The sequence below is a fragment of the Muscardinus avellanarius genome, assembly GCF_963383645.1.
Source record: "Muscardinus avellanarius genome assembly, chromosome: 19".
Lineage (NCBI taxonomy): Eukaryota > Metazoa > Chordata > Mammalia > Rodentia > Gliridae > Muscardinus > Muscardinus avellanarius.
The window spans coordinates 16,504,323-16,529,383 of NC_137805.1; the positions used below are offsets into that span (position 1 = coordinate 16,504,323).

At 44.6% G+C, this 25,061-nt stretch overlaps 2 protein-coding genes across 3 annotated transcripts; one reads left to right on the forward strand and one right to left on the reverse strand.

Moving 5' to 3' along the window:
• Positions 1 to 1,334: 1,334 nt before the first annotated feature.
• On the forward strand, positions 1,335 to 11,546 carry POLR3F (RNA polymerase III subunit F; the record flags this gene model as incomplete). 2 transcript variants are annotated; one of them, XM_080716666.1, is made up of 9 exons in its annotated part: positions 1,335 to 1,396; positions 2,735 to 2,852; positions 3,354 to 3,421; positions 3,915 to 3,982; positions 5,777 to 5,889; positions 8,665 to 8,808; positions 9,020 to 9,127; positions 10,314 to 10,505; positions 11,469 to 11,546. In XM_080716666.1, 9 exons carry the CDS (start codon positions 1,335 to 1,337, stop codon positions 11,544 to 11,546), a joined length of 951 nt encoding a protein of 316 aa, XP_080572792.1. The 2 variants fall into 2 exon arrangements, with proteins under 2 accessions (XP_080572792.1, XP_080572793.1); XM_080716667.1 differs by lacking the exon at positions 8,665 to 8,808.
• Positions 11,547 to 17,493: 5,947 nt separating this feature from the next.
• Positions 17,494 to 24,614, reverse strand: RBBP9 (RB binding protein 9, serine hydrolase; the record flags this gene model as incomplete). The annotated part of the gene is made up of 5 exons (XM_080716746.1): positions 17,494 to 17,720; positions 18,226 to 18,311; positions 21,893 to 21,998; positions 23,318 to 23,360; positions 24,516 to 24,614. The coding sequence occupies 5 exons, from the start codon at positions 24,612 to 24,614 to the stop codon at positions 17,494 to 17,496; spliced, it is 561 nt and encodes a 186-aa protein (XP_080572872.1).
• Positions 24,615 to 25,061: the final 447 nt, after the last annotated feature.

Below are 25,061 nucleotides of genomic sequence, written 5' to 3' on the forward strand. Positions count from 1 at the left end.
CAAGTACCGGTATTACAAGCATGCGCCATCACACCCGGCTTTTAAAGGGTGAATTTAATGTCTTATTGGATATTTCCACATCCAGGGCCAAGATATAAACTGCAGATACTGATAGCACACTACTAGACCCTATAGCACTGTGGCTGGGGGTGGAGAGATTTGACCATAATCGCATTGTTATTCAAGTGAGAGGCCGTTAAAATTAAAATATTAAAAAATAATATTAGTTAGAAATAAACGTAGTTGGAGCCAGGTGCGGTGATGCTCGTGCGTAATCACGGCGATTGAGGAGGCTGCGACGCGAGGATTGCACATTGCAGGGCAGTCTGGGCAATCCGGTGAGACCCTGTCTCAGAATACAACATACAAAGGGCTCGGGATGCGGGTCAGTGGTAGAGCGCCCCTGGGTTCAATGCCCAGTACCGCAAATAAAAATAATAATTAATTAAAAGAAATAAACATCGCTGGGGAGAGAATCATTCGCGCCTGGGAACGAATAGCTAGCTGCCCTTGGGAAGCACTGGGCCTCAATCAAGCGCAGGGGATCCAGAAAAAGACAGATCCACTAGGTCCGATCCGCAGGGCGCGGTCAGCAGCACCCAGCACCACCTCCCAATCCCTTTCACCTGGACCATCTCCTCGCCCCCGGGATCCGAGACCTTGAGGGTCCTCGCTCCGTCCATCAAGGGCAGATGCGGAGGCCTGCATCATTTCGGTGGCAGAGAGGGCTGTGCTCCCTCCTTCCTCCTCCCCATCCGTCTTCCCTTTCTCCTCCTCCTTCTTTCCCTCCTCCTCCTCCAGCCACGGGGCTCAAGATCCAGACCCCGACGCCCCTCGGCGCCCCCCGCCCTGACTGCGGCCCCTCACCGTCTCTGGCTTGCGCCTTCGCCTCCACACGCGTTACCACAGACGCGGCGTCCCGCGCCCCGCCCACAGGCAGCGAGGCAGGTGATTGGCGGAAAAATCGGCATCCTAGCAACTGGCCCCGCCCCTGTCTCTGGGCGGAGAGACTGGTACCCGCTCGCGCGGCCGCGGGGCCGGGGCCTTCTTTAGGCGTCCGAGGCTGTGCCTGCCCAGAAGGTGGGCGCGAGGACGCGCGCGCTCCGGCTCGGCCACGGGCGCCCGGACCCCGCAGCCCCGCGGGCGGGAGCCTGCGGCCGGAGGAGCGGCGTGGCGGCCCCGGGGCGCGCGGAGCAGGCGCGGCCTGGCCACCTCAGGCGGCACTCGGAGGCCCCGCGGCGACGGGCCCCGGAAGGACCCTCGCCCGGCCCTCCGCCGCCGCCGCCGCCGAGCATCCCAGGCTCGCCGGCCCCAGCCCCGCGCGCCCCTTCCTCATGGCGGAGGTGAAAGTGAAGGTGCAGCCGCCAGACGCCGATCCGGTCGAAATAGAAAATAGGTAAACCGGCGAGGCCTGGTTCCTGTGCCAGGCCCCCAGCCCCGCGTGGTCCTGCGGGATGCGGCTGCCCGGGCCGGGAGGGCAGAACCCTAAGAAGTTCTAGGCCCGGCGTGGCGGCGCACGCTGGGCATCCCAGGCTTCGGGAGGCTGAGACCGGAGGATCGGTTCGCGGACAGCCCCATAGGGAGGCCCTCTGCGACTCAGTGAGACCCTGTTTCAAAATAAATAATAATAGGACTGGGGGTGTAGCTTGGAGGTAGAATGTCCCTGGGTTCCATCCGCCACGAAAAAAAAAAAAAAAAAAGTTCTAGACGGGTTCGGCAGCTTGCCGCTGTGTGTACCTGGCTTTGCCCCGATGCCTTTTGGGAAGCCGGGGTGACGCACTTGCTAGTTAAGAAAAGCAGTGTCCTCAAAGGAGATCTGCGTTTTCCCGTGGTAGTTGGTGGACACATGTTTTAATCCAGGATCCTCTCTCACTAGGAACTCCCACAACACACTTGGGCGAAGTTAGAGCCCCTGTGATTACAAAGTAACACTAAACCAACAGAGGCGAAATATGGAATTCGGGAGTTCGGTACCCGAAGCCTCTCCCAGACTCAAAAGCGTTACCAGCGCACAGCTGTTTCCCGTTATCACATAGTTTTAGAAGACACCAACTTTCTCAAACTGTTATGAGTAACATGTTTATTGATGCTAAGACAAGATCTGGACTTGTTCGATAGGGATAATTCAAGAAATGAGCCCCAATTATGGTGAATTATTGTAACAGATTTTGGACTTCCATCACAAGTGTTTGCATTTGTCTCGTGCTTATAGATTTATGGCTTAAGTTATATTTCAGCTGAGGACATTGAAGTCTCAGCTTTAATATTTGTATGTGTTTTTGTTAGACTCGCTGTAATTTAAAGCTCATATTAGAGAAAAAGAACTAGTCCTCTTAATAACACAAGTAATGCAAATGTGTACTGAGCATCTTCCACAGTTTTAAACATGCTTTGATCAAAAACCATAGCCGGGCGTGGTGGCGCACACTTGTAATCCCAGCATTTGGGAGGCTGAGACCGGAGGATCGCATTTTGCCACAGCCTCAGCTACTTAGTGAGGCCCTCTGTAATTTAGTGAGACCCTGTTTCAAAATAACGCGTAAAAAATAGGGCAGGGGGTGTAGCTCTGAGGTCGAATGCCCTTGGGTTCCATCCCCAGTACCCCCCCCCCACACACACACATAATAGAATATCAGATTATCTGCTAAACGTGGGGAAAAAAGACAGTTCAAATGTTTTCCCACTGCCTCAGGAAACTGGTAAATAGGAATATTATTAATACTTTTGTTTCTAGGATTATAGAACTATGCCATCAGTTCCCTCATGGAATCACAGACCAAGTAATTCAGAATGAAATGCCTCATATAGAGGCCCAGCAGCGGGCAGTGGCCATCAATAGACTGTTATCCATGGTAAGAAGAATCCAACTAGTTCCCAGGACTACTTATATATTATGATTGTCGTGGCCTCCTGTTACGTAGGTTTGATGATTAATTTTATGTGTTAACTTGAATGGGAGATGGGATTCCCAGATGTCTGGCTGGACATTTCTAGGGGTATTCTAGAAGAGATTAGTGCTTGAATTGGTGAGCTAAAGCAGATACCTCCTAAGCCTGGGTGGGCATCACTGAGTCCTGGAACAGCAGTGTGGAGGAGGCTGAGTGTACGCTCTGCCTGACTGAGCTGCACCGTCAGTCTTCTGCCCTCAGCACCCTTGCTGCTTAGTCTTTCTGACTCCGATAGGGCTCTGCTCCATCGGCTATCTGTTTTTTAAGCCTTTGATCTGTACCGCTGACTTTCTTGGGTCCCCAGCATGCAGAAGACAGATATTAAAGAATGTATTAACATTTGTCATTGGAATTGATATCTCTGAAATAACTGCTTCCTGGTTTTCCATTTAAAAACATCTCTAGGGTCAGTTGGATCTCTTAAGGAGCAGTACAGGCCTTTTATATAGAATAAAGGACTCTCAGAATGCTGGGTAAGCACCTGCTTTTTAATTTTAAGAAATTTTAGTGATTGCAAAAGTAATGTTTGTTTTAGAAAAAAGGCTAATAAAAGTTACATAAGGTAAACCTGTACTGCATGCCCTCCCTGCCTCCTGTCATATGCTGCACTGCTCAGAGTAAACACTCTTAATAATTTGGTATATATCCTTTCTTCTATATATAAACACTCCTAGGTGATTATATGTTTATATACTATATATTTATATATAATCTCTTTTTCTTTTAAACAAAAATGGGTTCCTACTATCCATACTGTTTTATAACTTATTTTTTTCACTTACCGTATCTTGGACATCTTTTCATGTTGGTACATACAGCTCTGTGTCATTCTTTGTAAGGTAAGCCCCTCTTCTGGTGAATAAGTCAATGTGATGACCTTGTCCGCTGATTCATTGAAGTAGTTATATAGATGATTAGATATCCTATTCCTCTTTTCTTTTCTAATTTTACTTTATTCCCCTGCAGTAAAATGAAGGGATCAGATAACCAGGAAAAACTAGTATATCAAATCATAGAGGACGCAGGAAATAAAGGTAAGGATGTGAAGAACGGTGCAGGGGAAAGGGCTCTTTTTGGATCTAGCAGTAGGCTCTGACATCCTTAGTGTTTGAGCACGCCGCTGCACTTGTGTAGGGCGGGAGGATGTGGAGCGTGCACGCGGAACTCACAGGCTTGAACGACACCTAGAGGTGATGCCTTTGCTGCCCCGAGGGAGGCAGGAGCCAGATGACTGGCCAGGCATGGAAAAAGATTGCTGAATTTGAGCCACATGACTGAATTGTCTCTTCAAAACCTGGATTTTCCTTTAATTCTTACTCTTTAGCTACAGATTGTTTTGTAGTTCTGTTTTTTTATTGCTAAAACTGAATACTAGAGTCTGGGTAATTTTATAAAAATTGTATTTCTTGCCAGGCATAGTGGCGTATGCTGGTAATCCCAGTACTTGGGAGGTTAAGAAAGGAGGATCATAGGTTCCCGGCCAGCCTCAGCTACCTAGCCCCTCCATAACTTAGTGAGACCCTGTTTCAAAATAAAGAATTAGCCAGGCTTGGTGGCGCATGCTTCTAATTCCAGCACTTGGGGAGGCTGAGACAGAAGGATCGCGCAGGTTCGAGGCCAGCCTCAGCAACTTAGTGAGACTGTTTCCGAATAAAGTGTAAAATATGTCTGGGAGTATAGCCCAGAGGTAAAAAAAGCTCCTCCATTCCACCCTCAGTACCACAAGAAAAAAAAAGAATTAAAATAGTACTGGGGTGTAGCTCAGGTAGAATGTTTCTGGGTTCAGTGTCCAGTACCACACACAAAAAAAGAAGTGTGTGTGTGTGTGTGTGTGTGTGTGTGTGTGTGTGTGTGTGTAAATACACATATATGTGGGGGGGGCTAGGGATGTAACTCAGTGGTAATGTGCCGTTGAGTTCAGTCGCAAGTACTACAAAAAAAGAAAAAGCAAAAAAAGAATCTTCCTATCTTACGCTCCTATATAGGAAGAGTATAAGCAAAATACTTTCACGCACCTCCCCTTTCACCCGATAACACTTATTTTTTCCTTTGAAAGAGGAGTCCTGGCTTCCTACATGGGCTTTCAGTGGCTATGAGAGCCGCAGACTCCTCTCCCCTCACACCACTGGTGTAGTGATGGATGCACGCACATGCAGGTGCTCAGCTCAAGGGGTTTCCCTTCCACCCGAGGACGGCACTTGACTCAAATTTAAGTTCATTTCCCTTACAGTCTAAAGTGAAAATCGGCAGAAGACAGATACAGGAGGGGATGGAAGAAACGGTCTCAGCTAATTTAATAACATTAGTTATTTTTCTTCCATTACAAAAATGTCCTATGGGTGATTCCAAGAAATTTCCAGTTCAATATAAAGTATATGACTGATTTGTTGATTTGCATGTTTTTGTTCCATTATATGAGGTTTTGTTTTTATCTGTAGGTCACTTATATTTTCTAAAACAATTCATATAAAATTTCGCTAAAGGGCTTACTGTCAGTTTTATTTTGATAAGCTTTGAAACAAGAGATAGGAATAGAAACAAAAACTGCCGAGAGTGGTGGCACACTCTTGTAATCCTAGGACTTGGGAGGCTGAGACAGGAGGATCCAGATTGGACTGGGGATAGAATGTTCCTGGGTTTAATCCCCAGCACCACAAAACAAAACACACACACACACACAGAGAGAGAGAGGGGGGGGGGAGGGGGGAGGGGGAGGGAAGGGAAGGGAGAGGAGAGGAGAGGAGAGAGAGAGAGAGAGAGAAGAGGGGAGACGGGAAAGAGAATCATAAACACTATGGTTTAACTTATTTTACTTTGATTTTTTATAGGAATATGGAGCAGAGATATTCGATATAAAAGTAACTTGCCATTAACAGAAATCAACAAAATTCTAAAGAATTTGGAAAGCAAAAAGCTTATCAAAGCAGTTAAATCTGTAGCGGTGAGTAATTTTTTCTTTCCCCAAATATTCACTTCCATATATTATTCCAAGTATATTTGGGCATTTATTTATTTATTTATTTATTTATTGTACTGGGGATGGAACCCAGGGACATTCTACCTCCGAGCTATACCCCCAGCCCTATTTTTTATTCTTTATTTTGAAACAGGTTCTCACTGAGTAGCTGAGTCTGGCTGAGAACCTTGATGCTCCTGTCTCAGCCTCCCAAATGCTGGGATTATAAGCATGAGCCACCATGCCCAGCTCAGACTTTTAGTCTCTAATAAAAGGGAGGCTGAAGCTGGATGTGGTGATGCATGCTTGTAATCCCCGCGCTTGGGAGGCTGAGGCAGGAGGATCACACAGGTTCGAAGCCAGCCTCAGCTACTTAGTGAGTTGGTGAGGCTCTCACCAACTTAGACCCTGTTTCCAAATAAAATATAAAATAGGTCTGGGAGTATAGCCCAGAGGTAGAAAAACCCCTGGGTTCTAAACCCCCATATCACCAAAAAAAAAAAAAAAAAAAAAGAAGAAATGGAGGTTGAAGGAGGATTGCAGGTTTGAGGACAGCCTCAGTAAACGGTGAGACTCATTGACCCAGTGAGATCCTATTTCATTTTTCTTTTTTTTTTTTTTTCAGGTCTGGGGCTGGAACCCAGGGGCATTTGACCTCCGAGCTAGACCTCCTGCCCTATTTTTTATTCTTTATTTTGAAACCGGGTCTCACTGAGTTGCAAAGGGCCTCACTAAGTAGCTGAGGCTGTCTGCAAACTGCGATCCTCCAGTATCAGCCTCCCAAATGCTGGGATTACAAGCATGCGCCACCACACCCAGCTGAGACCCTATTTCAAATTAAAAATAAAATAGGGTTGGTGTAGTTTGGAAGTAGAATGCCCCTGGGTTCAAACCCTAGTACCATAAAAATAAATAAAGCAAACAAATAGGTTGGTCGTTGATCTGGGCATGGTGGTTCATGTCTGTAGTCCCAGTAATTTAGAGGCCGGGATAGGAGGATCACAGGTTCAAAGCTACTTTCAGCCATTTAGCAAGACCATATTTCAAAATAAAAAATGAAATAGGCTGGGAGTCCAACTCAGAGGTGGAATGCTCCAGAGCTGGATCCCTAGTTCCAAAAATAAAGCACTGGTCAGAAAGAGACTTAAACACGTCGCTCCTGTTGGACTGACTCGGTGCCACGCAGCTTTATCGTGACCTCGTTGAGGCTTGCTGTCTCACTTCAAACTCAGGGTACTTTTGGCAGAATAGAATTTTGGAGACATAAACACTTCCTAAATTTTCTGCTGTGTGAGATAGTTAAGTGTATTGTAAGATATTTCTCATTCAACAGATACCTATCCAGTGTTTGGTATGTGCCAGGAAGTGCTTTGGGTGTTGGGATACATGAAAGAGCAAGTTAGAGAAAGAGGCCCGCCCTAGGGCAGCTTGCCTTCTCGTGCACTGATGCTTTACGTCCTCATCAAGCTGTAATAAAAAGAAATGAGCTATTAAGAAATAACAGGAAAGAATCTGAAGTGTTTATCACTGAAAGCAGCCAATCTGAAAAGCCTACATACTGTATGATTCCAACTGGATGACGTCTAGAAAAGGTGAAACTATGGAAACAGGAGATGAGTGGAGTGGCCGGTCTGTGGTCCCAGTGCTGGGGAGGCTTGGGCCAGGTTGGGGGAGTGGCGCAGGAGAAGCTCGGGGCTTAGTTCCCGGGGCTTGGGCCGGGTTGGGGGAGTGGCGCAGGAGAAGCTCGGGAGCTGTCTGGAGAGCGGTGACGCCATCCTGCCGTCCTGTGTGACGAGCGTTGGCCCCTGTCAGAAGCCCAGGCCTTCCTCGCACGGGGAGCAGTCTTCGTGTGTGCTAGTCTAAGAGGTAGAGGTTTCTATGTAGAATGCAGAATATAAAAACTAGTGTACTACTAATGAAGGAGACGATTTCACCGAAGACGGTGGTGGAATAGGGTGCTGCCCTGAGTGACTGGAGCGACCAGTGCTGCCAGGCTGAGTGCCGAGCCATGTCCAGCCTCTCAGTGCTGAGACGGGAGCATCTCCCCAGGCCACGGCTTGGAGACCATCCTGGCCACGCAGTGAGACCTCTTCCTCAAAGAAATTATGTTATCAGTACTGGTTCATTAATTGTGACGAATGTACCATACCAATACAAGATGTTAGAAATAGGGGAAACTGAGCATGGAATACACAAGAGTGCTCTACTGTCTGCAATAATTACATACATCTAAATCTATTCTAAGATATAAAGTTGATTTGTGTGTGTTACTGGGAATGGAACCTAGGGGCTTTCTACCTTTGAGACCTAGTTTATTTTTTATTTGAAAACTCTTAAGTGGAGGAGAGCCTCACTGAATAGCTGAAGCTGGCTTTGAACCTGTGATCCTCCTGTCTCAGCCTCCCAAGTACTGCGATTACAAGCATGTACCACTAGACCAAGCTTAGGTTAATATTGTTTTTGGGTTGTTTTTGCAGTACTGGGGATTGAACCCAGGGGCATTCTACCTCTGAGCTACACCCCCGCCCTACTTTTTTTTTTTTTTTTTTTTTAATTTGGAAACAGGGTCTCATTGAGTTGCAGAGGGCCTCACTAAGTAGCTGAGGCTGGCCACAAACCTGCAATCCTCCTGTCTCAGCCTCCTAAGTACTGGGATTATAAGCATACACCACCATGCCTGGCTTTAGTTAATTTTTTTAAAAAAAAGTTTTTAGAAACTTTTAACTTCTAAATATATGAACTGTGCATATTTTTTCCTAGGCCTCCAAAAAGAAAGTATATATGCTCTATAATCTGCAGCCAGATAGGTCTGTAACTGGGGGAGCCTGGTACAGTGACCAAGATTTTGAATCTGAATTTGTAGAGGTGCTTAACCAGCAGTGTTTCAAGTTCCTACAAAGCAAGGTAAGGCATAATTGAAATACCACCACAATTTTTTTAAAGTTTCTTTATAAAGGATGTTTAATCTTGTGTATCACATTTTATAAAATTGCAAATACTGAAATCGGTAGTATTTATAAGTACAATGTTCTCTGTTGGTGATGTGGCTCAGTATAAATTGAATTCAGAAAGCACTCACCAGTGTTGCTTAGGTCTCTTACGCTCCAACCCTCAGGCAGAAACGGCGCGGGAAAGCAAACAGAGTCCGGTGATACAAAGAAATAGCTCATTTGCTTCTTCACATGAAGTGTGGAAATATATCTGTGAGCTGGGCATCAGCAAGGTTGGAACCTGCTTTCTTATCTTTTTATATAAACTTACTCTTCATCATGTGTTCCAAACATTTTTTACCCAGGCCACTTTTTAGGCAGTAGCTGTGAACACATTGCAGAATCCACTTTGGGAAAATGGTCCTAAGCCTTGGGCACAGATAGCCACTGCCCCAGGCACTGCTTGGACTGCTTGCTGGGGGCGAACAGCCGCAGAGCGCAGGTGCACTTAAAGTCTGGTGTCTGTTCTGACAAGCTTCTGATTTCTCAAGAAGAGTCTGCGTGTAAGTGAAATGTCAGTCATGACATCAGTTGTCATCCAGTGGTGGCTCCTTACTTAGGAGACATGAGTGGTGCCATCAGCACATCTTTTTGAAGACCTATACGTAAGGACACTGATGCTTTTCATAATCAGGAAAGAAGCTGTCATGGCACTTAGACGAATCATACCCACTTCTGAGGCCCCAGATTTCTCTACAGAGAACTAGGAAGCCAGATGTGATAGCCATGCTTGTAATCCCAGTCAGGTGGGAGGTTGAGACAGGAGGATCACAGGTTCAAGGCCAGTCTCAGCTACTTGATGAGGCCATCTGCAACTTAAGTGACACCCTGTTTCAAAATAAAAAAAAAATAAAATAGGAGCCGCGCGCAGTGGCGCATGCTTATAATCCCAGAATTTGGGAGGCTGAGACCGGAGGATCACGGTTGGCGGACAGCGTCAGCTACTTAGTGAGGCCCTCCGCAACTCAGTGAGACCCTGTTTCAAATAAAGAATAAAAAATTGGGCAGGGGGTGTAGCTCAGAGGTCAAATGGCTCTGGGTTTCATCCCTAGACCTGCAAATTAAATAAATAAAATAAAATAAAATAAAGTAGGAATGGGTGTGTAGCTCAGGTAGAATGCCCCTGGGTCCAATCTTCAGTACTACATATAAAAAAGAATTAGGAGGTTGGACTCTGTGCTGTCTAAAGTCCTTTTGCACAAGTATCATAAGAAGGTTCTTGCCACATGAAGGCTCTTGAGGGTGGTGAAGACGTGAGACAGGTTAGGCTTTGTCCCACGTCTGGGTGGCTGTGCCACGTGGACTCGGCTCACCTTCCTGTGCTGCTCCCTCAGCTCAGTGCTTCCCATCTCACCAAGGCACCCTGTCCCTTTGCTGTCCCTCTGTCCTCTGTGTACCCGCTAATGGACTCCTTTTCAGGTAGAATTGTCCATGGAGGACATTGAAACCATCCTGAATACGCTCATTTATGATGGGAAAGTGGAGATGACCATCATTGCTGCAAAGGAAGGCACCGTCGGCAGTGTAGACGGACACATGAAGCTTTACAGGGCGGTCAATCCAATCATCCCCCCCACAGGTCTGGTCCGGGCTCCCTGTGGACTCTGCCCGGTAAGTCAGAGCGACTTCACTTGACCCTTGATGACCTCGGGGTGCAAACGCCTCGTGACAGCGGCACACTCTAGTGCTCGCATTCTCTTTGGGTAGATCAAGAGCTGCCCTCGCCTCCACGTAGCCTCAGTGAGCAGACCTGTCATGAGCCCACCTTGCCTTACATTCTTTCTGGGAATACCCCGGCTAAGGGCATTTGCGTTTTCTTCTTTTGCCTCTGAAGAGTACACTTTGATAAAGGCTAATCATTTCAACAACTGAGGGAGATGAGATTTGTTGAGAACCTGTGACTGGCCAGGCATGTTCTTATTGTGGTCTCAGTTTCATGCTGTGGTCTCATTAATATTCCTATGTCCCTAGAGCTAATGGTGTTATTTAGATTTAGAAAGACTTAGAGCATCGAGCATAGAAGTAACTACCAGGATTCACACCCAAAGAGAGTGTCTTTTTCCCAGCATGCCCTAGTACTTTCACTCATTTGTTCCCAGGGGCCTATGAGCCCCACTGTGTGCTGCTGGCAGTGAGGTTGCAGTGGAGAAGAAAAGGCACGTACCCTTGTGGCATGTGCGTCCTTGGGCTCTAGTCTGGGCTGTGTTTCCTTCTACTGGCCACCGTCTATGCCTGGGTTCAGCTCCTAGACAGAAGGCTAACTCTGGGAATTCAACTTAGCACCTTCATAAGAAGGAAGGTAGCCAAACATGAAGCATTCATTTTAGTCAAAACAACATCGTATGAGCTGGGCATGGTGGCACATGCCTGTAATCCTAGTACTTGGGAGGCGGAGGTAGAGGATTGCAAGTTCCAGGCCAGCTTCAGCAATTAGTGAGACCCTTGTTCAGGTTGGCTTGGAAGTAGAATGCCCCTGGGTTCAATCCCTAATACCAAAACAAACAAACAGTTGGGTCTTAGATGTCTTTAAAAATCAGGTTGAGAATAAACTTTTTCTTTTTCCTTTTTTTAAAGGTGTTTGATGACTGCCATGAAGGTGGTGAGATTTCACCTTCTAACTGTATTTACATGACAGAGTGGCTTGAATTTTAGTGGAGACGTGTGAACTTTACTGACATTGTGCCAATGAAGTTACTTTGAACACAAATAATTAAATTCATGTTGGAATATCAACTTTCCTTGAAAACAGACTTCACAGTAATGGATACAACAGAATTGCTGCAATGAAAAACATTTTTTTAATGAAAACTAAACTTAAATTGGTAGAGTGGCCATCAGAATACAAAACAAGGTTAGTAGAAATATCTGTCCTTTCACAAATAAAATGTTTTCAGGTCCTGGAAGGCAATAGCTTTTGAGTTTCTTAATACTTGGTGGTTCAAGGCAAAAAACCCCAACAAACTCATATTCATATTAATAAGAGCATAAAAATCTTCACTTGCCTATTAAAATCTTAAAGTTTTTTATATCTGGTTAATTACCACCATTTTTGTTTCTATTTTCATGGTTTCATTGAGAAGAAATTACAAGTGGTAATGCTAGGAATGGTAGGAGGATGTGTGCAGATTTGAACACCAGCGAGGGAGAGTGAAACGGTCCTTTTCTAGACACTATTGATTCCTTTTTTATGTCAGTAATATTCTCTCAAAGGATCAGGCAACCATACCTCAAACTCAAAGATGACTGTTGGCAAGGATATGTTTTCAGTGTGTAAATATTTTCCTTTTCATCCTCAAGGGAGTATTTCCACTGTTCTTTTGTTGTTAAAGTCGTAAGTTTCATTGTACGGCTCAACCGTGTTTGCTAGGATTTCCCATGGATTCCTATTTAGTGTTTGTAGTTTCTGTTTCCAACTCCCCAAATCAGATGTTGAAATCTCATCCCCAATGTGGTAGTATTTGGAGTAAGGTTTTTGAGAGGTAGCAGGCCGCGAGGGTGGAGTCCTCATCGGTGGGGTTTGTACCCTTATAAGAGCCCCAAGGAGCACACTTGAACCTTCTGCCATGTGCGGACACGGGGAGAAGACGGCGGCCATCTGTGAACCAGGGAGTGGGCCTGACCCACACATCTGCCAGTGCCTTGGTCTCGGACTGCAAGCCTACAGAATTGTGGGAAATAAATTTCTGCTGTTGCTAAGCCACCAGTCTCTGGTATTCTGTTATAGTAGACAAAACTAAAAAGTCCACTACTCTCCATTCACGTCTTGGCCTGAGGGTAGTGAGAAGCGCACTCTTCTCCTAGCCTGTTCTAGACTTGCTTCCTTCCTTCGCTTCTAAAACCCACGGATAAGCAGAACGCTGTGACTGTGGTTGGCCTGAGTTCTGATAACAGTTCCAGTTGGCGTCCACAGGAAGCTCCAGGTTTTGATGCACTGTTGCACAGATGATGGTTGTGTGGCTTTTTCGACTCTCAGCTGTTGTATTTACACTTTGTGGTTTCTGTATGTCCACAGCAAACTACAGAACCAACCAACAGGAATTCACATTGGATCCTACTGGGGGCCAGGTTCATTTTTTAGTATGAACACGCCAGGAGCATTCTACCTCTGGGCTACACCCACAGACCTCCCCCCCCCCCCTTGTATTAGGGATTGAACCCAGGGGCATTCTACCTCTCACCTACACCCCCAGCCCTATTTTTTTTATTATTTATTTATTCATTTTTTTTCATTTTTTTTTTTTTTTGGTACTGGGGGATGGAACCCAGGGGCACTCTGCCTTCCAGCTACACCTCCAGCCCTATTTTTTATTCTTTATTTTGAAACAGGGTCCACCAAGTTGTGGATCGCCACACTAAGTAGCTGAGGTTGTCCATGAACCGCGATCCTTCTATCTCAGCTTCCCGAGTCCGAGTCCTGGGATTCAAGCATGTGCCAGCATGCCCGGCTGACCTTACGTGTTTATTATGATCCATGGAGGATGAGACAAATCCTGAGGGTCCATGATTCTGTGATTTGTAATGAGTACTTATGTGGATTCTCACACGAAAATCTTCAATGTATTTAATTTGGCAATGAATAAATTTTATATACCCATGATTTTGATGGTGATCAACTAAGCAAACTAATCCATCAGAAGTAAGTTCAGGGATTGGGATAGAGCTCAGTGGTAGAGCACTTGCTGGGTGTGTGGGGCCACAGATTTGATTCCCAGCACACACACACGTGCACGCGCGCGCACACACACACACACATACCCCTTTCAAATGGAACCACTTTTACTTTATACTCATTATTAGAGGATGGTGAAGGATATAAAATATGAGCCTAGACCAGCATTGTCAACAGTTTCCTATAATGATGGGAACACTCTGTCTGCTCCCAGTAAGGAACCCACTACCACCTGTGGCTAGGAAGCCCTGGGTTGACCCTTGGAACCGGAGCCTCCATTTTTACTAATTCAGCCACCTGTGGCCACTGCTTATATTTGGCAGCACAGCTCAACAGCCCTTAGGTCTGTCTCAACTGTTCTTAGAGGAACGACGCATATCAGAATTAATTCTCAATTGTGTATCTTTGGGGCATTTTTCTCTATGAAGGAGAGGAAAACAAGTAATTGTGAACCACTGTCATTTGTATAAATTGTAGTTTTTAAAATTTTTTAAGGAAAGGGCTTCAGAAAACAAGACAGTGATTACAACTACTAATTCCAAATAATTCAAATAGATTCAAGCTTTGATTGTAAGTGTGGTCAAATCAGTGCTAAACAACCTGTTTAGGAACATTGTTAGCCAGGTGTGGCACAACCTGTAATCCCAGCATTTGAGAGGCTGAGGCAGGAGGATCTTGGTTCATGGACAGCCTCAGCTACTTAGGCAACTTTGCAACTCAGTGAGACCCTGTTTCAAAATAAAGAATAGGGCTGGGAGTGTAGCTCAGAGGTAGAAGACCTCTGGGTTAGATCCCCAACACTGGGAAAAAAATGTATGTAGGTATGTATATGTGTGGGTACATAAATTCAAATAATTCATAAATTCAGTGTAATAAATTCAAATAATCCCAAGGTGAATTAAGTAAAATGAGGACATCTACCATGTTTACCTACTAAAATTCTCATCCCCTAAAAATAATTGCTGTTAAAAGTTTAGAGTGGCCGGGCGTGGTGGCGCACGCTTGTAATCCCCGCGCTTGGGAGGCGGAGACAGGAGGATCGCGCAGGTTCGAAGCCAGATGTGCTGGCTTAAGAAACCCTGTTTCCAAATAAAAATATAAAAATAGGTCTGGGAGTGTAGCCCGGAGGTAGAAGGGCTTCCAGGAACACCAGTACCACACACACACACACACACAAAAACAAGTTTAGAGTGTTTTTTTTCCTGGCTTGTTTTTATTTGCTTAATTATACTTAGAAACCAAAAACCATTCAGGTTAAAAGTATGGCTCTGTATCCCCCTTAAGGGTAAAAAATGTAGAAAATCACATCTCTGCATCAAACTCGGTTTCTGCAACATCAAGTATGAATTTACCAGAAATTGTGTAAGGCACCATAATAGTAAAAAAGTATCAGGAATGGCGAAAAAAGGGGAAAGTCATCTTGTTTGTTTGAGGAAGTATAAGTAGAAGAAAAATCTTGGAATGATGCTTGAAAGACATCTTTAGAAAGAAGCCGAGGCTGGGCGTGGTGTCGCATGCTTGTAATCCCCGTGCTTGGGAGGCTGAGACAGGAGGATCGCGCAGATTCGAAGCCAGCCTCAGCTACTTAGTGAGAATTGGTCTAGGAGTATAGCCCGGAAGTAGAAAGCCTCCAGGTTCCACCCCCAGTACCACCAAAAAAAAGAAGCTGAACTCTACAGAACAAAACTTTTAAGTATGGAAAGGTGGTTTTGGGTGTGTGTGTGTGTGTGACTAGGGATTGAACCTTTTTTTTCTTTTGGTACTGGGGATGGAACCCAGGGCCATTCTACCTCTAAGCTACACCCCCAGCCCTATTTTTTATTCTTTATTTTGAAAAGGATCTCAGTGAGTTGCAAAGGGCCTCACTAAGTAGCTGGGGCTCCCCGAGAGCTGCGCTCCTCCTGTCTCAGCCTCCCAAATGCTAGGATTACAAGTGAGCGCCACCACACCGGCTATATTTTTACTTTGGAGATAGTGTCTCACTAAGTTCCTTAGGGCCTTACTAAGTTGCTGAGGATGGACTCAAATCTGCAGCCTGTCTCAGCATCCCAAGTACTAGGATTACAGGTGTGCACCACCATTCATAGCTGGAAATGTTATTTATTTATTTTTTGTGGGTCTGGGGGTGGAACCCAGGGGCATTTGACCTCCGAGCTACACCCCCTGCCCTATTTTTTATTCTTTATTTTGAAACCGGGTCTCACTGAGTTGCGGAGGGCCTCACTAAGTAGCTGAGGTTGTCCCCGAACCGCGATCCTCTGGTCTCAGCCTCCCGAATGCTGGGATTACAAGCGTGCGCCACCACGCCCGGCTTTGGAAATGTTATTTTTAAAAAATACTTGCCAGGATGGGCATGGTGGCGTATGCTTGTAATCCCTGCGCTTGGGAAGTGGAGACAGGAGGATGGCGCAGGTTCGTAAGCCAGCCCCGCTGGCTTAAGAGACTCTGTTTCCAAATAAAAATATAAAAAAATAGGTCTTGGAGGTAGAAGGGCTTCCAGGAACTCCAGTACTAACAAAAACAAAAACAAAAAAAAACCTTGCTGGGCGTGCTTGTAATCCCAGTGCTTGGGAGGCTGAGACAGGAGGATCGTACAGGTTCAAAGCCAGCCTTGGCTACTTAATAAGGCTGTCAGCAACTTAGACCCTGTTTCCAAATAAAATATAAAATAGGTCTGGGAGTATAGCCTGGAGGTAGAAAAGCCCCTGGGTTCCACCCCTAGTACCACAAAAAAATTAAAAAAATAAATACGTAAAAGCCAGGCATGGTGGCACACACTTGTAATCCCAGTACTTGAGAGACCAAGAAAGGAGGATCACAGGTTCGTGGCCAGCCTCAGCTACTTAGTGAAGCCCTCTGCAACTCAGACCTGGTTTCAAAATAAAGAATAAAAAACAGGGCTGGGGTGTAGCTTGGAAGCAGAATGATCTTGGGTTCAATTTCCAGTACCAAAAAAAAAAAAAAAACATAACAGCACCTTAAAACTTGGTAACAAATTTGAATTGCTCCCATGTTTTTCATTCTTTGAAATTATTCTTTTTTGCCAGGTGTGGTGGCACATACTTGTAATCCCAATACTTGGGAGGCTGAGAAAGGAAGATCACAGGTTCGATGACAGACTCAGCAAGTAGCATGACTTTAGCAACCTAGAGAGACCCTGTTTTGAAATAAAAATAAAATAGGTCTGGAGGAAGCCGGGCATGGTGGCGCACACTTGTAATCCCTGCGCTTGGGAGGCGGAGACAGGAGGATCGCGCAGGTTCGAAGTCAGCCACGCTGGCTTAGGAGACCCTGTTTTCAAAAAATAAAATAGGTCTGGGAGTGTAGTCTGGAGGTAGAAGGGCTTCCAGGAACCCCAGTACCACCAAAAAACCCAAGAAAGCAAAAAAATAGGTCTGGAGGTATAGATAGGAGGTAGAATGCCCCTGGGTTCAATCCCCAGTAACAACAAAAGAAAGAAAAAAGATATTGCTCCTTAAAGCCCCTTGCTAGGGTTTTGAGCTCGAAGCCAACACTCTGGAATTTCTGTCATGTTTTTTTCACTTATAAAATAGTAAATTTTTTTTTTATTTCAAAGAGGAAAAAGAGCAAAACATATATGAAAGCCTATCTAGTTTTGAGCTGCACAAAGTCAGGACATCTAGGTTCCATTTCTTACTCTCTTCAATTAAATAAAGGTGGTTGAACTGTCCTCATGTTCCTTACCAACTGGGAAAAATATTTCTAGCAACTGGTTATAGCAACTTGGGAAGATTTAGATTTGACAGAAAGGAAATGCTATCTGTAACGTAACGTGAACACTGAGACTTGTCTTTGCCTTTCAGGCACTTTGGGAACTAAACTGGATGTTTTATGTCTAGTAATTGTCTTATAGTAGTTGTTATTATTCTACCCCTATACTGGGATGCAAAATAGCAAGAGTATTCTTAACTACGCTGGTGCTTTGAGCAGAGACTTTACCACACTGATTAGTTCATGAAACTCTGTGTTCTGAAAGTGGCCGCGGTCAGTGAATTTGTACAGTTTGGCTTCCAACTTATCTGCCACTTCTTGTTGTTCTTTCCAGGGAAGGAAAGGGTCATCCGTAGAGCCAAACTGCACAATGTGACGGCAGTTGGCCTTGATCTTCTCCCACTGCCAGGGACGGTTAAAGTATCCTGGGAAGGAGAAGAAACCTGTGAATGCCCGCGAAGAATCTCCCATCTAGACATTCTAAAACAGCCAGTGGAGACCTTTACAGAGACACAAAGGATCAGAGTCTGTATGTGAGTGAGTTAGAAACACTTTGTTTTCAGATCTGTAGAGCCAGATGCCATAGCTACTAGAGGTCTAAATCAGTGGTACGATGCTTGCCTGGCATATGTGAGGCCCTGGGTTCCATCCCCCACACTGACAAACAAAACAAACAAAAAATAAAACCCAAAAAACCCCACACACATACAACAAAGGAGAGTAATGGCTCAAGTCAAACTAGCCTTTGGGGTTGGGAAGAGGCCTATCATTTCTCAAAGTACCCAAGTTATATCTAAAGATAGGTAATATATCTTATATGCTGTTAGAGTTTTCTCTTAGCATAGCTAAAAGACAGCACTGTCTTATAACCTGAATAGGCAGCCCTATGCCTAGGGGAAGGCTGTTGTGGGTTTGTGTCTTCAAACTCACCACTTGCACGCTCATTTTCATCCCCCAAATCTGATGTGTACGCAGACACTAATACAATCGCGTATACTTGATGTGTTTCTGCATATCTAGAGAGAGAAAAATGATGTCAGTTAATATATAATGTTAAGCCTGGTCACTAAAGTCAAGAAACCACTTAAAACCTCACTTGAGGTAGCTTACAGGAAGAATGTGCCACATGCTATCATGGTTGATAGGAAACATAGTAAGGAAATTGCACAATGACAAGTCCAACCCTGGCTGCTTGATGAGTTCCTATTCACTTTTCAAGAGACCTCTTCTGTGGTCCTTTTCTAATAAACCAAACGTGCACATTCGTCCACCCTTAGTATACATCAGTGTTATATGGTTGGTTAACATGCTGGTTCTATGGCTGTCCCAGAGCATCTGATTCAGAAGGCTGGGATTGAGGCCCAGGAGTCCATACTTTAGGGCACGACATCTCCCCCAACCCAGTGACTAATGCAAGTGGTCTGGGAACCATACTTTAGGAAATACAGTACAATTCCAGAAATGTGTCTCGATGACATGCTCCAAGTTGCATTGTTCTATTTATCTGTGTTGTGTTACATGTTTCCCCCCCAATAAAACATCCAATACTTAAGGGCAGGTGCGATCCTTATTGGTCAGGGCCCCTGGTACAGGGCCCAGCAACCTGACACCCAGCTAACTATCTGTAGACAGTACCCTCACTCAGCAAAGACTTGGGTAAGAAAGGAACTGGACCAGGAATCGTTTCAAGAAGCCTTTGTGCCAAGAAATATGTTGGGTTGGTGTTTTGTTTATACCTCTCAACTTTTTTCATCTATCTATTTATTTTTGCAGTACTGGGGATGGAACCCAGGAGCATTCTACCTCAAAGGTACACTCCCAGCCCTATTATTTATTCTTTATTTTGAAACAAGGTCTCACTGAGTTGCAAAGGGTCTCAGTAGCTGAGGCTGTCCTCAAACTGTGATCTTCTGGTCTCTGCCTCCCAAATGCTGGGATTACAAGTGTGCACCACCACACCTGGCCCCAAGCTATTAAAAAATCGAACCTAAGGAAAAATTAAAAAGAAAAGCAGCACCTACATTCACAGACTTTGTCATATTTCACCCTGATCTTAGCATGTCTCTCCTAAGAACGTCTCTTATATAACCACAGTGCCATTATTACATCCAGTAAGGTTTTATTTTATTTTATTTTTTGCAGTACTGGGGATTGAACCCAGGGCATTCTACCTCTGAGGTACACCCTCAACCCTCTTTTTAACTCTTTATTTTGAAACAGGTCTCATTCACTTGTGGAGGGCCTACTAAGTAGCTGAGGCTGGCCGTGAACTGCAGTCCTCCTGTCGCAGCCTCCAGAATGCTGGGATTACAAGCGTGCACCACCATGCCCAGCTTATACCCAATAAATTTAACATTGATACAGTATTATTATCTGCATTTATTTCTCCCCAGTTGTACCCAAAATATCCTTTAAAACTTTTGGAATTCTAGATTCAGTCACAAGTCATACATTGTATTTGGTTTTCATTTCTCTTTTGTCATTTTTAAATTTTTTAAGTGACATTGACATGGTTTAGTGAGATTTTAGGCCAGTTGTGTACTACTCTGTAAATGAGATTTGTTTTCTCATAGTTAAACTAAGATCTTGGCCAAATAGGTGATGTTGTGTCCTTCCCACTCAGTTCTTTCTTAGGTACCGGATTCTAGTCTGTCCCATTATTGATGAGGTTAAATCCGATCAGTAGTTTAAGGTGGTATCCACCATCTCTCTCCATTGAGAAGGCACAACTTCCGCTTTGTGATGAAGAAGTAATTGAGGAAGCCAGGAATGATGGTACGTTCCTGTAGTCCCAGTACTTGGGAGGCTAAGACAGGATGATTGCAGGCTCAAAGCCAGCCTCAGTAACTCAGAGAGGCCACCGGCAACTTAGTGAAACCCTGTTTCATAAAAAAGAATGCTGGGTGTATAATCCCAGTACTCGGGAGGCTGACACAGGATTGCAGGTTCAAGGACAGTCTCAGCAAGTAGTGAGATTCTCCCCAATTTAGTGAGACCCTGTTTCAAAATAAAAATAAAATAGGGCTGGGGGTATAGCTGTGAGGTAGAATGCTCCTGGGTTCATGCCCAGTGCCAAACACATACACATACATACACACAAGTAATTGGGGGTGGTCCTTTGTGATTTTGTCAGGTTTCTATTCCCCTACAAATCTTACAGTAACAGTTTTAGTGTGTTTTTTTCTCCTTGCCTTTCTTTACAAGTCAATTCTTACAGTGTTACTTATAATCCTGAAATAAATTCAAGGGTCTTAGAAAGAAGCCACATCTATACTACTAATGGCTTGAAAATAATTCAGTTGGCCCCGAGTTTTGCCAGGTTTCAGCCATACAGGGATATCATCATTTCTAGATAACACTGGCAGCTGGTTAACATCCTTGATGCTATGATTGTACCATAATTTGGTAGTTTGGTACTGAAATCATTATTATTCCTATAACTTTGATCACTGTGGTTGAAATGTCATGAAATTTGGCAAGATTCATCGACACACAGTTGCTATCATATCCTTAGTGACTGCTTGGGACAAGTGGCTAAGCAAATAAAAACCCTTATCCTTTGTCATGCAGCCTAGAAAAGAGCCAGATAGTCTCACTAAGCCAGCCAAGTCCCTAACCCATAGGCAGAAGGGGGAGATGTGATGTTCTCATGGACAGCATCAAAGACCAACTCATGAATCCTAAGGCCTGAAAGGTTGCAAGTAGGAAAGGGGCAACATTCCCAACCCTCCAACAAACATGTAGCGAGCATCTACCATATGCCAGGCCCTCTTCTAGGTACTGGGGTTTCAGCCTCAGAGTGAGCAAAGCCCCACATTCTATTGGCAGGAGACAGGGAGGACATAAACAGACATGAGTGCAATAGATAAGCTGCAAAGGCCATAGGAGCCAGTAGGGTGAAGCTGTTTTTTTTTTTTTTTTTTTTAATTTCTTTGGGTGGGGGAAGTACTGGGGATTGAACCCAAGGGCATTCTACCTCTAAGCTACACCCCCAGCCCTATTATTTATTTTAAAAATTTAAAGCAGGGTTTCGCCAGGTTTCCAAGGCTGGCCTTGAACCTGCAATCCTCGTTTGTCAGCCTCACAAGTACTGGGAGTACAGGCATGCGCCACCCCACCCAGCCAAGCCTGCTGTTTCATACAGATCAATTGGAGAAAGGCCTAGCAAAAGGGGACATTCAAGCAGAGCCTGGAGGGGGAAAGAAAGTCATAAAGGTATCCAGCAATGGAGGGTCCCAAGTAGCAGGTAGAGGGGGAAGACAACGTAGGCATGTACCTGACCTGTCCCAGGCACCGCATGTAGGTACACCTGGCTGGGAGGAGAGGGGGAGACAGCAGAGATGTCAGGGCTGAGTGACAGGAAGCTGCTGGGATTTGGAGCTACTTAGGTTTTTCAAGGATCGCTGCAGCCCAGTAAGAGGGATACTTTTTCTTTCAACCCACTAAGCAAACCAGGAAGGAATTAAGAGAGATTATGTTACCACTTTTGAGGTCAGCACTGTCTCCTCTGCAATGGAAATTTAAGGTGTACACAAGTGTTTCCCAAGCAAGCGCCCCTGGAGCCATGACACAGCCGGCCTTTCAACAAAGGTCCCACCTCATGGCCGCGATGGCCCCGGAACTGTGGCCTATGATGATGGTTTCCTCATCGCAGTGCAGCTCTTTCTCCATGAAGGGCAGCCAGATACGCTCCTGAGCTGTAACTAAGGTTCAGGGAAGGAAAGAGCCTGTCACCGGACAGGGATGGTCTCAGGCTAATGGCGCCCACCTTTCTGTCAGAGCACAGTTCGGTAGCTCATACTTTTTTTTTATACTGAGGATGGAATTCAGGGATATTCTACCTCTATCTCTTTTTACTGTTTATTTTGAAAGAGTCTTGCTAACTTGCTGGAGATCTTACAGAGTTTCTGAGACTGGCCTTGAGTCTGCAATCTTTCTGTCTCAGACTCCCAATATTGAGATTACAGGACCGTGCCGCCATACCTGGCTAGCTCACAACTTTTAAGTTGCATGATCACACCAGGCATGGTGGTGCACATCTATAATCCTAGTAACTGGGGAGCTGAGGCCACAGGTTTGAAGTCAGCCTCAGCAACTTAGTGAGTCCCTGTTTCCAAATAAAAAAATAAAAGTAACAAAATAGGGCTGAGTGTATAACCTGGAGATGGAAGAAGTGCCCTGGGTTCCACCCCAACACCACAAAAATAAATAAATAAGTAAATAAATTTCATGATCACAGTAGGGGTGGGTGGGGTTGTTTCAAGGAAGCCCAGGATTTGTGTGTCGCTGACTGAAACACCCAAGTCTTTAGTTTGGGTAAATAGTTGCGCACCTTTCCCTTGTTTAAAAAATACCGAGAGCCGGGCATGGTGACGCACGCTTGTAATCCCAGCGCTTGGGAGGCTGAGACAGGAGGATCATGCAGGTTTGCAGCCAGCCTCAGCTACTTAGTGAGGCTCTCAGCAATTTAGTGAGACCCTGTTTCCAAATAAAATATAAAATTAGGTCTGGGAGTTTAGCCCAGAGGTAGAAGCCCCTGGATTTCATCCCTAGCACCAAAATAAATTAATAATAATAATAATAATAATAATAATAATTTGAAGCTTTAATGTAAACTTTTAAATTTAAATAAAAAATACTCTTGACACCATTCTAAAGTTTGCATACATATATTCTTTCTTTTCTGAAACAAGTCATTGACCTACCCAGAACAAAGGAAGCAATGTTATATTTTTAACTAGTACGGTCATAAAAGAGATTCAGTAAAGTTTTAACATATCTCTGAAGAGAAAACCAAGTTGCTTGCATAGTTCACAGTTAAATTCTACCAAGCTCAGATGGTTTTCTTGATTCTTGTTAGAACTTCCTATGTTCTTTGTTTATGCCCCAAGCTACTTGCATAATTTCTTTTTAGGTATATATGTATCTTTGGCTTCTCTGACATTCTTATTCTCTACCCCCAAAATGGTAAAAATCTAAAACCAATGAGATGAAACTACTTAAAAACAAATTTAAAACTTACTTGGGTCAGGCATGTTTTTAGCCAAACACTGGAAACCAGGTATCTATGGTATGGGGGAAAAAAAAGCTATAATAAAAACCTTAGTTGCAACTAATATTTTCTAATAAGAAATGAGACATCTGATAAGATCCTTATCAATTCAGTAAATATTTGCTTAAATTAGAAAATGAAGTGGGTTAAACAAGGGATACAGGATTACACATGAGTCTACAATCCCTCCTCATATCCAGCCTAGTTTTCTCTTTAGCCAGCTCTGTAGATCTCTGTACAGCGAGATCTTATCTGAAGGTGCACATCTATATTGATCTTGAAGGCAGGTATCTGCAGAGTGCGTAAGTAAATATGTTCTAGATAGACTGACCTGAAGCCAAACAGACCGTGTCCCAGTTGGTAGGCAAACATGGTAAAACTTGGCCTCTCATCCTCTCGGACAGCTAGCTCCATCTTTGACTTTTGGTTTGTGGCTCGGCCCAGAATTTATTTACTCTATTGAATATCTACTGAAATTCTATTCTAGAGTCAACCCAGGAAGCAGTCTTACTGCTGAATTATGAAAGAAGGCTTAAAAACAAAGCCAAGATGCACAAGACAACCTCAGTAGGATACTATTTTTTAAAATCTCACAAAGAAGTCAAATTAAGCAATATACTATTTAAAGGATACATGCATGGGTTGTAAAATACTTTGCTTTTATTTTAAAGAGAAGCAAATAAAAAATAAATTTCAGGTTGGCAGAGGGATGGGATGCAGGCACACTGGTCATTTAGAAGACTCCTAGATGTGTTTGATGGTTCATTATATTACGCTTCATGGTTTACACAGATTTGTTAAATAGTTGATATTGGGATGTGTGCATCTTTTACACATTAAATAGGTATATTGAATATCACCTATTTAATTTTTTTTAAAACAGGAAGATAGATGTAAAATTATCTGGGAAGTCCCAAACTTGAACCCGCGGAAGGCAGAAATGGGAGTTGGTCTCTCATTCTAAGTGTTTTTATTACTCCAAAACAACTGAGCCCCCAGAAATTCTTGGCAGTTCTGCCATCTAAAACCGAGTTTAAGAGAGGACAGAAGAGTGAAAACTCGCAGGGCTTTGCTGGAGGTGGGGTGGACACATGTTCACACTTTAGTCCTCTGCCCCTCCCTCCTTCCCTCCCTCCCTCTTCTTGGCGGGGAGGCTTGTCTCTCTTACCTGCTCCAGCTCCTTTTTTACCCAGCCGTACCAGCCGTGGGTGGCCACATCTCCGCCTCCATTCCCGGGAACAATCACTGCCTTCCTAGGAGAAGCCATCAGAGCAGAGGCCAGCGTCGCCCAGTAGCAAACAGGTTCTGCAGTTTTCAGAGCCAAGACTGCATCCGGCAGGAGCCTGCACCAAGGTCTTCTGGGAATTGTAGTCCAGCCAGCCAATATGCCTGCTCCTTTCCTAGGGCTTCCCTGGCCCGCGGTGCCATTCCTTTTCTCCCCTCTTCCTAACCCTTTCTACCCCCAGCCCCACCCTCCCTACTCAGGACAGGCTGTGACTACCCAGAATGTGTTATTTCTTTATTAGACTTACTAATATTCCTCCCTTCCCCTCCCCTCCCCCACGCTAGGGATTGAATCTATGAGCATTCTACCTCCATGCTACTCCCAGCCTTTTTATTTTTTTAATTTTTTGTTTTGAAACAGGGTCTTGCTAAGTTGCTGAGGCTGTCCTCAAACCTGCAGTCGTCTTGTCTAAGCCTCCTCAGTACTGGT